General features: G+C 45.5%; 1 protein-coding gene across 2 annotated transcripts in view; it reads right to left on the bottom strand.

Annotated features, from left to right (window-relative positions):
• ACSS2 (acyl-CoA synthetase short chain family member 2) overlaps positions 1–12,832 on the bottom strand; it is an 822,457-nt gene that overhangs the window by 278,344 nt on the left and 531,281 nt on the right. For both annotated transcript variants that reach the window (XM_044090187.1, XR_006367143.1), the window contains exon 11: positions 12,414–12,546. In XM_044090187.1, the coding sequence (XP_043946122.1) occupies positions 12,414–12,546 (133 nt within the window). The remainder of the gene's footprint in view (positions 1–12,413; positions 12,547–12,832) is intronic.

A 12,832-nucleotide genomic window follows, 5' to 3' on the forward strand; every position in this document is an offset into this window, starting at 1 on the left:
TAAATTTGTTTTGGCAAAAGAGACAAACAACTGGTCAGATTGCCTATGACCAGCAGTTCGATGAATATAAAAGCGTAATTGTCTGTGCACATCCAAGGAATGCAGTTTGTACTCTCCTTTGTTCTGGTAATTGGGAAAGAACATGGGAAGATTAATAGACTGATTAATATTAGCTTCCGAAAATACCTTAGGCAGAAAGGACGGATTGATCCTGAGGTAAACTCTGTCCTGATGGAAGGCTAAGCATGGCGGTTTAACACATAGAGCCTGAAACTCAGAGACCCTTTTGGCTGAAGTAATGGCCACCAAGAAGGCCGTCTTCCAAGAGAGGTATTTAAGATCAACCGTAGCCGCTGGCTCAAAAGGGGGGCTTGTCAAGGCCTGTAGAACTAAAGATAAATCCCATGGGGGTACTACCTCCCTGACCGGAGGTCTGAGAAGGAAGGTACCCTTGAGGAAAGCTTTACAAAGCTTGGAAGTAATTAGAGGGCCCGATTCATGCCCTACATGATAATGCGAAATTGCTGCTAGTTGTACCTTGACTGTAGAGCAGCTAGCCCCTTGATGAAAAAGGGTAGTTAGAAAATCCAAAACCGACATAAGAGGCGCCGTGAAAGGATCTAAGTGATGGTGCTCTGCCCAAATGGAGAAACGTTTCCACTTACTTCGATAGACCCTTCTGGTGTAAGGTTTATGTGCTGCTACTAGAATGGCTTTGACTGGTGAAGAGATTCCAGGAGTCCTTATCAGGAGTAGAACTGGAGCAACCAAGCAGTCAGCTTGAGGTTGACCAGGTTGGGGGTCGGAAGACCCAGAGGGTGAGTAATGAGATCCGGGGGGGGGGATCCAGAATCCAGGGTGGATGAATCAAATGAGACCATAGGTATGGGAACCATGTTTGGCGAGGCCAGAATGGGGCAATGAGGATCATTTTGCTCCCCAGCCGACTGGCTTTCTGTAAGAGTTTTAGCATCATGGGCAATGGAGGGTAAGCATAAAGGAGACCGAGAGGCCAAGCATGTACTAGAGAGTCTCTCGGGGACTCCCCCTGAGGGGGGATTAGAGCGAAGTAACTGTTGCATTTGGTATTTGAAGGAGAGGCAAAAAGATCGCAACAGGGTTGCCCCCATTGGGCAAATATTTGTTTCGCTACTAGAGGATTGAGAGACCATTCGTATGGGGTCAGAATCGAACGACTGAGCCTGTCTGCTAGGATGTTGGACCGTCCCGGAATGTGCGTTGCAATGAGAAAGCGGTTGGTGGATATCGCCCATTCCCGCACTCTCATGGCCTCGCGACAAAGAGGATAAGACCTGGTTCCCCCCTGTTTGTTGATGTACCAGACAACTGACATGTTGTCAGTTTGTACCACAATCGTCCCAATCGGAAGAAGGCTGTGAAGTGCCTGCAACGTCAAAAGCACCGCCCTCATCTCTAGGACATTGATATGCAAGGAGGTCTCTGTGTCGTTCCACGTGCCTTGAACCGTTCTGCCTGAATAGTGCCTCCCCCACCCTAGGCGAGAGGCGTCCGTGGTCACTGTGGCGATGGGGGAAGGCATAGAGAATGGTCGTCCCGTGTGAAGACTCGAGGACTGGAGCCACCACATGAGCGACCCTCTGCAAGCCCTGCTTAGGGGAATAGGGTGGGACATGGGGTTGTGAGACAGGGACCATTGTACCTGGAGGGTCCACTGCAGGACCCTCATATTTACACGGGCTAGGGGCAGCAGAGGAATTGCTGCCGCCATGGACCCTAGAGCCCTCAGGATCAATTCTGCCGGTGCAGCAGGAAGTTGGAGAATGGCCTGAACATGCAACCTCAGGTTCTGAAGCCGATCGGGAGTCAGGAAGGCATGTTGACAGTCAACCCTAGGCGTGGAGCAAGATTGAGGAAATAATCCCTGCCTGAACAGAGCAGATGCCTTGTTGGGGCGATGAGGAGCCAGTCGTCCAGGTACGGAAAGACCTGAATTCTCAGGTGGGCCGCTATAACTGCCAAGACTTTGCTGAACACTCTGGGGGCTGAGGTGAGACCGAAGGGGAGGGCCCTGAACTGAAAGTGGCTGGCTCTTAGCCGGAAGCGGAGGAACCTCCTGGAACGTCTGTCCACAAGAATGTGGTAGTACGCATCCTTGAGGTCTATCGAGCACATCCAGTTGTTCTCCCGTAACAGGGGGAGAATAGATTGTAGCATGACCATTCGGAACTTTTCTTTGGGTACTACCAGGTTCAAGAGAGAGAGAGGTCGAGGATGGACCTCAAGTCACCCGTCTTTTTTGGCACCAGAAAGAACCTGGAGTAAAACCCTGATCTGAACTGACCTGGGGGGACGGGTTGGATGGCTCTTTTTTGTAAAAGCTGCTGAATTTCTGTAGCAGCCGCCTCCCTCTGATTGGGTGGTACGTTGGGGAGGCTTCTGGTTTTGGGGGTTACAATAAAGGGAATTTGGTAGCCTCCAGATATGATGCGAAGCACCCAGCGATCTGTTGTTATGGACTCCCACATTGCTAGGTGCTTCGAAAGACGCCCCCCGACTGCCTCCAGAATGGAGCAGCCGGGCAACCCCTCAAGGGTTCTGCGTGGGCCTCTCAGAGAAGGGTTCTCTGGACTCCAAATTTCTGGGACCCCCTCTGCCTCTTGGGTGGCGTCCTCCCTGTCCTCCTCTGCCACGAGAGGACTGGTTGTCCAGAGTAGACTGGGACTGATGCAATTTCTGGAACCACATCTTCTTCTGACCCTTTTGGTTCTTAGAAAAGGACCTCTGGGGAGCAGAGAAGCGGACTCCAACGGCAGACAACGTCTTCCCGTCTTTCTCGCTCTGGACTTAGGTGTCGCGAATGGTTTTGCCAAATGGTGCAGAACCATCAAAGGGGGCATTCGCGAATGATGCCTTAAAGGGTTCCGAGAAGTCACAATGTCGGGGCCACGCTTGGCACCTCATTACCAGGCCGGCTCCGCCAGCTATAGCGGCTCCTTCCGTGGCGTGAGACAAGAGCCGCATAAAGGTGTTGGAAACTGAACGTAGAGTGGACATTCGGGAGGAGTACAGCTGCTTGTCCCCTTCCGACATGGACTCTGGGGGGAGGCAGCGTATTCTTTTATTAGATCTCGCTGCATCCGGATGACGTGTGCCATATAGTTCAGGGCCCTCATGGAGAAGGTTGCTGAACTAAAGACCCGCTTCCCAAGACGGTCCATCGCTCGAGACTCCTTGCTCGGCGGGTGGACCGCGGAGCTCTCCTGAGCCAACTCCCTCTTAGTGGCCGCCGCCACCAACATGGCATCCATGGGGGGACCTCTGCTCCAGTGGGTTCTTTCTGCAGGGGGACTCAGGATCCTATCTGGGCGCTTGGGGACTGGCTCTGCAGTGTACGACTCCTTCCAAGCCCTGGTGGAAATAAGGTCCACCAGGGGGTCGGGGGGAGGGGACACCCAAGAGGTAGATGGCCCTGCTTCGAACGCCTCTAGGAATACGGACTCATCGGAGGAAGCCTTGGGGGCAGACCACCCTCCCCTAATCCTGAGCATTTCCATGATGTCTCCAAAGGAGACATCCTCCGGGGGTGACCTTGGGGAGCCTTCCACTTCATCTAAGTCCATATCTTCCGTAAGGGACTCGGGGGAGTCCACGTGTCTCCTCTTACACTTAGCTTTGTGAGGGACCTCGTCGGGGGGGGGGGGGCTGTCCGAGGAAGACTCACCAGCAATGTCACGTTCCAAAGGAACACCCAGAGGCATTGAAGCAGGATGCCCCGAAGGCCGGGTGATGGGAGCCTGAACCAGCTGAGAGGAAGTGCAGGGGGGAGCCGAGGCCAGGACCGGAGGCCCGGATGCACTCAACAGTGCCCTCTCCACCACCCCGAAAGCCGAGGGGGAGCCACTCTCGATAGGATCTGAGAGTCGACTCCCACTCGGATCCGAAGCGGGGACCGGATCCGGGGCCGAGAACCTCGGATCCGAGGGACCTGTGTGCTGCGACCGGGACGGAGCCGAAGTCACACTGAAGCTCAGCCCACGGCTCCGAGCGGTTGGATCCGACAAGCTCGAGGGACCAGTTGGAGCCGAAGTTACCAGTACTACCGGCTCCGACCCAGCCCAGATCCAACAGGGCTCGACTCCGAATGCTCTGAACCCGGAAAGCGGGTCGGAGAAGGAGCGATTAGAGCAAAAAATGGGGTCGAGCTCCCCCACAGAGGGGGGGGGGGGGGGCAAGAGCACTCCCATCTGCAGCTGGGCCTGGATGAACCTCCTCATCATCCGGTCCATGTCTGCATCTGACATACTAAAGGTGGACCTCGAAGAGGCCACCGAGGCAGGCCTAGAGTGTCGCCTCGATGACCTCGACGGGGACTGGGTCCCCTCCTCCCCGGGTCCCGGTGAGAAACAAGGGGACCGGAGCCGAGGAGGAGGCGATCCAGAAGCTCTGGATGGAGAAGCCCGTTTGGCGTGCGGGGCCGAGGAGGAGTCCTCGGCCTGCCGCTAATGGTGCTTCTCCTTCCGTTTGGCTTTCCCGGCCTCCCTCTCCTCCGGAGCCGAAGCAGGAGGTAGAGTCCCGACCAGAGGGAGGGAGACAGGGGTGGCTACCACCGAGGGCTGGGTAGTGGCCACAGAAGTACCGGAGGCCGGAGCCGAATCTGGGGGCAAAAGGCCCGCCAGAATCAGCTTCGACCTCCGGTCCTTAAGTGCCCTGGGGTTGAATGCTGCGCAAATCGTGCATCCCGAAGAGAGGTGTTCAACCCCAAGGCACCTAACGCACTGGGTGTGGCCATCCACCGGTGAAAGCTTATGGCCACACTCGGTGCACTTTGAAAAGATGGCTTTAGGGGCCTCCAACATAGAAAACACACTCACTAGGCCCCTACACACACCACAAACACACACTATGACCAGCGAGGGCAGGGAGGAAAATTAAACACAAAACAAGTTAAACAAAAAGGATACCTAAACACTCGTACACACTCACACAAGAAAAGGGAAGAAAAAAAGTAAAGTTTTTCTCACACAACTTCTTCAAATAGCAGGAGCTCGAAATCCAGCTTGTAGCTTGAAGCGCGGCAAACTAGATCTGAGGTCAGTCAGGGTTGGCAGGGGATTATGGGTAAAGGGTGGAGCTAGGAGCTCGGATCTATGCTGTGGTAGAAGTTGCCGGCTCGGATCCGAGATTGGATCCGTGTCCCAAAGGTTGCTGACAAATGAAGTTCCTACTTCAGATCTACTCTTATGGAGCTTATGAAACTTTTGTGAGAAATAATCAGCTTTCAGCAAGGAATATTATTTACAGGTGTGTACTGGAAGTTGATTTGCAGTAGTGAAACTGTATCAGGGGGACCTAGAAGGGGCAATATAACAAAACAGGGTAGATTTCTGAAGAAATGTATGAAAATATTTGGTATGGAAGATATGAGTTCAGTAGTAGGAACTCAGACAAAATTTGCTTATTATTCTTTAAGATAAAATAACTAAGCTACACTAGACATAAATTATATTTCACAGGAACATGTACACTTAACTGAAAGCCTCAACACACATCCATTAGGTATTTCTGATCAAGTACCAATAAAAATGCAAGATAATGAAGTAAAAATAAGACACCAGAGTGAGGCATTTAAGGAATGGGTAGTTATTTGAGAGTTATTAGGGAAGACAGAAATATTTTCAGAAGCTACTGCTAGTGAGTGGGATAAAATGAAAATGGGTTTGAAAAATAGGGCTGAAATAAAAGAGAAAGAGATATGATTAAGAATTATTAGACATTACTTAGAGAGGCTGACAAAGGTTAAAGTATTGCAGAATAAGGGGACTCTTAAAGAACAAGAACAGGAGCAAATGCAGAGTACTAAAGAGAAAATAAAGGAGTATCTTGATAATATGCATGAGTTTAGAAAGTTTGTAGTTAAGCAACTATTTTTTGTTAACAACTTTAGGAGCACAAAAACATATAGCACAATAACTTAGCAACAGAACATTAAAAGGGCCATTGCCAAACTTAGTGAACCTATAAAAAGAAAAATATCCAGAGATCCTGCAGAGGTTTTAGAGATGTTTTGGAAATTTGATGAACATATGTATAAAGCAGAGAAAGGTGGAACTTGAGAGTACAAATGGAAATATTTATGGAAGACAAGCTCAATTAACAGTTAAAACAGGAGATGATGAGATAAAAACAGTAATGTATAATCAATCTAAGTCTACAGGAACAGACGGCATTCCTGTGGAAGTTTGGAAATTAGGAGGGAAAAAAGTGATACAGATCTGGAAGATTTTGTTTAACTGTGTTTTAAAAGGAGGAGGAGCACCAACATCTTGGAAGAAAGCTGTGCTGTCTGTATTATGTAAAGATGGCAAAGACCCTTCAGACTCAGCTTCATAATGACCCATTTCAATTTTAAACCATTATTATAAAGTGTTAATGTCTATGCTAGCTAAAAGAATGGCAAAGTTGTTGCCAAAATTGAAAGATATGGATCAGTGTGGTTTTGTGGAGGGGATGTAAACATTTGACAACATTTATAGACCAATGAGGGTCCAGAGGGAAGCAAAATCTAAGAAAATATCTCTGTTGTTGGTGGGTCTTGATGCAGAGAAAGCATTTGACAGAGTAAGCTGGAATTTTATGAGTAGGGCATTGGAAGCATTTACTTGATTTTTTATTTTATTTTACATTTGTTGACTGGGATAGTCCGACTGGATATATGTCCATTTTCAGTGGAGGCCCAGGGAGAAAAGCTCCAAGATAATAATTCACATTGAACATTTAGTAAATGCTAGTTTCAAGCAGATTACAGTCATAAGCAATACCAGCATTTAACACATAGAGTACTAACTTATTACAAAACACTTTACAAAACATAACATTATTTTCAAAGTTAAACATACATAACATTACATTCAGGTTTAAAACACACACTGAGCAGCAATTATAAAATTGTCCCTTCCTGAAATGGAGTGGTAGAAAAAAGTTAGTAGTTGAAGGTAAGGCACCTAAGAAATAGAGAGGTCACTAGTCGGGGTTAGTGCAAGGACATAACCAATGAGTTTTGAAGTATTTCTTAAGTTTGTTTTTGAATTGAGTTAGTGAAGGTTCTAGGGTCAAGTCAGCTGGGAGTCTGTTCCATATTTTACCAACAGAGTTGGCAAACAGAGCGCCCCAGCTGAGTAGTTGGATTTGTATGCTAGTGGATGACTGCAGTGGCCGGGTGCTGGTGTAGGGGCTGATAATATATTTTAGTGCAGGTGTATTTTCTGGTTAGTAAAGGACTTTATGTGCCACTATTAGCTGGTTGAACTGCAGTAGGTTTTGCAGTTAAAGCCATCCTAAGGATTTAGGTTGTGACAGTTGCATTTCTTGATGGAATAATAAGGTTAATTAGAAAGACATATGAACGATCGAAAGTAAGAATTAAAGTGGGAGAGTTCCTCTCTAGTAAGCCGTGTTTGAACACAGGAACCAGGTACAGGTGTCCTCGTTCCCCATTGGCAAAGAAAATACGGGACTCAGAAATACAAGTATATAATTGGTATGGTAATCATGAAAAACTGGCTTTATTTGTAGATGATATTATTTTTGTACTTGATAAATCAAGAAAAAGATCACCTCAGCATTATGGAACATTTTGAGAGAGTTTCAAGTCTTTTTGGGATGTAAAATTAATGAAGATAAAACAAAGGCTATAGCTGTAAATTATGTACCCACACATGAAATTAGGGTTGCCAGCTTTCTTTGTGGCTAAAACCGGACTAAGGTCACGCCCCTTGCATCACCCATAACTCTGCCCATTCCCACCCCTCTCCCACCCATGCCCCACCCATTTTGTGACCTCATCATGACACCAGTTGATGGGAACGCCCTCTTTTTCTGTTCTGGATGCCTGCTTTCAGCCGATTTCTCCCCAGTTGCCATAAACACAGTTAGAAACTCTCACTCTGCATACTGTCTTGTGCTTTATTCCACAGTTATTACAGATATTTGGATTTAATTTAAAACATTTATTTCAAATTTTATAGCACAAACTACTGATACACATATGCCAAACAAAGCAATACAGTCTCACAATAAAACAGACTTAGCATTAAACTACTCTGCCTTTAAATCTCACATTCATCTAAACAGCATTGCACATTGTTTTCCCAAGTTTGGGATGATAACATTTAAAATGTTCTAAGAAATGACAGTATTAACAACAATCATATCTTACATCAATAACAGACCTGAAAATGTATAGCATGGTCTGAAAATACATGTTTATTATAAAACAATACATAATGACACAATTGGTCTTGCAGCTTTTGAAAAATGAAGTGTAATATTGTATATTGAATTTTACCTCACCCATTCTTCGAACATCTTTCAGTAGTATTTATCATTTGTACCATTTTGAATCAAATTCTGACTTGTTTTGTGCTTCATTTTTAATGGGAAGTGTGTGACACTGATTCATTGCCATTCTATGTTTTTTTTATTAGTGTCGCTTTGGATTGCTTACTCTAAAACGGACACCATTCCTGTCACACACACACACTTAAGAAATTAACCAAATCCCAGATGTTTACTTCTTGCCAATCCCAAAGTATATACAATTATATAAATTAGCCACACAGGAACGATAACCTTAGCCACAATACTCAATAGGAACAAGGGAAGGTAACAACTTCCTGGAACACTCCCAAACTATCTGCATACACATCATCATTCCACTGAAGCAAAAACTTGAATTGAGCAACTTCTGGGCATTACCCTCCCTATCATAGGCGACAACAACTAGAAGTCATCTCTGTTATATTATTATTACAGTCCCCATTGCTCTCCTTTGAAATACCACTGAGTCTTACCTTAACTCGCATATGCTTTTTGTGAAGCCTTGGTGTGCCTATCTTGCTACAGCACTGAACCATCAATCACAGAAAAAGGGGTGTACAAAGTACACAAAGCTCATACCAATATTTTAGAAGAGCAGACAATGAAGGATTTTAAGCCACAAACTGTAAGTAAAGCGCAACATATGTATGTAGGAACCGATTTTTAGTAGGTTGCTCAGTACATCCAAATAAACATGTGGTCAGCAGTCTTGTAGCTGACCCTCTACCTACTAAGTTTCAAGCACTTAAACTGTGACAATGATAGACTTTACTGAACAATAGTGAAAGTAGAAACAAGGATAAGCTCTGTGGCAAGACACACACACACACACACACACACACACACACACACACACACACACACACACACACACACACACAGACTCCCACCCTTTAAAACCCCGAGCGGCGGAAAACAGTACTCAAGCCGCTGAATCACTTACAAATGCCTTCTACCAGCACCTGCAGGACTGCATGGATAAGGCAATCCCAAGCAAAACAAAGACTCTTTGTACCAAAGGCAAGCGTCAGTCTGGTGGACCCCAGCCATAAACAAACTCTACAACAAAAGGAGGAAGCTACTACAAGATAGAGCAAAATCCTTAAAAGGTAAGACACCCTTGATCACTATAAATAAAAAACTAAGAGCTCTCATAAAATCATCCAAAGCAAATTTTGAGAGAAAAATAGCTAAAAGACTCAAAGACAATCATAAGGCCTTCTTTAGCTATGTTAGAAACCTGGGAGGAAACTCCCAGATATGCTCAGAACTAGTTCAAAATGATGTGAAGATTACTGATCCTACAGACATTGCCAACATACTGGCTGACAGGTTCAGTGCAAACTTCTCCCCTCCCCAAAAGGAGAGATATCTATACCAAAGCGATTGCAGCCCCCAAACATCTCCAAGCCCAAGTGAGAACTGCTCTCTCCAAAGCAAAAACACAGCATCCATGGGACCTGATGGTGTCCCTGGCTGTGTGCTCCACGAACTCAGCGAGAATTAAACCCACAGCTAGGACAGCTGTTTAATCATAGTCTTACCTCTGGATCATTACCCAGGGGTGGCGCACTGCAACTGTGGTCCCACTTCACAAAGGCGGTGCCTCCACTGACCCTGGAAATTACCGGCCCATTAGCTTGACAAGCCTTATCTGCAAAGCCATGGAGAGGATCATAATGGACCTCATAAATAAAGACATAGGGAATTTGCAGACTTTGGATCCATCAGTTTGGCTTTGTCAAAGGCAGATCATGCCTTCTAAACTTGGTTGACTTTTTGAAACAGTCACCAAAGCCATTGATGAGGAAAGGCAGTCCATACAGCCTACCTCGATCTGGCGAAGGCCTTGATACAATACCCACTCGGGTATCATTGAAAAACTCATCAGCTTAAATGTTAACCCATACATCACAAGATGGGTTGCAAACTGGCTGAGTGACAGAACCCACAGGGTCAGAGTTGCTGGCGCCATGTCAGACTCAAAGCCTGTCACAAGTGGTGTACCACAGGGCTCAGTCCTGGGCCCACTCTTGTTTGGCATCTACTTTTCGAGAAGTACAAGCAAACACACGTATGTTATAGCTGACAAAGTTTGCAGATGACTGCAGACTAGGCCCCATAGTAGAAAACACATCTGACACAGATATCCTTCAGAAGGGTCTCACAGAAATGGATAACTGGTGCCAGAGCCATGGCCTAAAGTTAAATGCCAAAAAATGCATAGTCATACCCTTCGGGAAAAACAAGGTTACCCCTAGCTACCAAATAGGTGGCAATCCACTGAGCACAGAAGAAGTTATCAGGGACCTGGGGACCCAGGTTGATAGTAGTCTGTCATTCGACACCCATGTAGCTAAAGTAGTTAGGAAGACCTTCTACATTGCCCACCTTATCATGAAGGGATTCTCATCTAGATCAAGGGAGGTCATAGTCTCCCTATACTCATCACTCATCAGACCAATGATTGAGTACAATGCCCCATTCGAATGTATCTGACCCGACACTTGCAGCAGCTGGAGGCCACAAAAGTTCCTCACCAAAGGATAAAGGGTCTCAAACATCTGTCCTATGCTGCCCGACTGAAAGAACTCCAGCTCTATTCAGTAAACAGCTTACTCAGAGGTGACCTTTGCCTAACATACAAGGCCATGTCAAACCCAGATTTGATGAATATGCTTCACCTCAAAAATCTAGATCCGTCAGAGCCACAAGGCGGGAGACTTAAACCTCGACACGGCTATTAATAGGACATGCTGGAGGGATAGATTCATCACCCAAAGACTCCTATGCTGTGGAATAAAATCCGGTATATGTGAGGCAGAGCACCTCGCTGGCCTTGTTCAAGAGAAATCTTGACCAATGGATGGGAGATCGTAGATATACCCCAGGGATTACCTCAGTGTCACTGCTCAACAGAGGCACAGCAAAATAATGGGTATAGTTCCCCATACTAAAGGGGTGGCGTAAGCCACAAAACTATGGGCTAGGCTTGTAAATGCCCTCGGGCAGATAGCCTAGTATGAACCTATGAACCTATGAACCTATGAAGAGTTAAGTGGGATAAGCTGATTCTTCCAACAGAACAAGCTGGTTTAAGTTTACTTCATTTGAAGGGATATTTTAGAGCTACACATTTAAAGCACATACACACAGCACAAGCAGAAGGTTATAATTCAAAGTGGAAATGAATGACAATGAAGCCAGGGGGAAGTTTAAGACGTAGACACAGAAAGTGGAATTTTGGATGCAGATCCTTAAGGAGAATAACAACTATACAGAATACTATACTCATAAAGTAGCAAAGTGCTCTAAGAACGAAACCAATGCAAGAATGCAGAAATGAGAATTTTGCCAATAGGGAAGACTGCAAGTAGGGGTACAGAAAATAGGCAAGGAGGCTGGAATTTACTGGAGAAACCTGGCAAGGGAACCAAAATAATGGGAGCAAATAACTCATTTTAGTTATTGTCTTATCTAGCCACAATTACATTACTTCAAGTACACTGCTTAACTTGTTTTCCTTTAGGCATTATCATTAAACTGGAATCCCCCAGTTACACACTTGCGAGAAGAAGTTATGCTCATTTTTGTGTGACCTACGTACATACACGTTCTGAATAATGCATACAGTGCATGTAAGAATGCAGTGTGATAGCTGATTGTTGCATGATGTGTGACTAAAGAGGTATAAGATGCTCCAAATGATACTGCTGCATAACTCAATTAGTTGGACTGTCATTATATCCACACTTAGTTTATGCTGTGATGTGCTTCTGAAAAGAAGCAGTAAATGACTAAACTGCCAAATGGTATTCACTTATACTCTGTTACAAAGCATGAACAGCATGGTCTTTGTAAAAGATACCATATTATTGCAAAGGTACTACACTGCAAAACAAACAGAGATACACAGATAAATCTAGGATGTCCTTCCTTATAAACAACTAGAAGAAATGAATCAGAAGACTAAAAACTCCATATGTAGTTCACAAAAACACATCCACACAAATTGCACTCAACTTTTATAAAGGCTATACTTGTGCCTAACTTACTGTCTCTGTTTGCCAGAATGTATCCACAATGGGGCATCGCTCCTCCCCAACAACTCGATAGTACCACAGCCATGCTTCTGGGTTGATGGGTTCTCCAACTGTCCCCAAAATCTTGAGCGACTTTCTACTGTGCCTGGTAACAAACATTTTTATTTTACGATGCATAATCAAATAGTTAAGTCTCAGCTGATGTCAGATTTAAATTATGCTCTTTTACTGTACTCCTGGCTACATTCAATGTACATGTAGATTTTGCCAAAAAAGCTTTGAACCCTAGGATGTGTTTGATCGCCCTTCTCAAAGGATTAGCATAAGTGCACTGTGTATAAATTAAGCATGTTGACACTATTCCCCTGTGTTACAGCATGGCTTACCGTACACATCAAACATGCAACTAGTCAGATGCTAGGATTTATTAG

This window comes from Protopterus annectens, chromosome 12.part0, assembly GCF_019279795.1.
Source record: "Protopterus annectens isolate FY-2018-M chromosome 12.part0, PAN1.0, whole genome shotgun sequence".
NCBI lineage: Eukaryota > Metazoa > Chordata > Ceratodontiformes > Protopteridae > Protopterus > Protopterus annectens.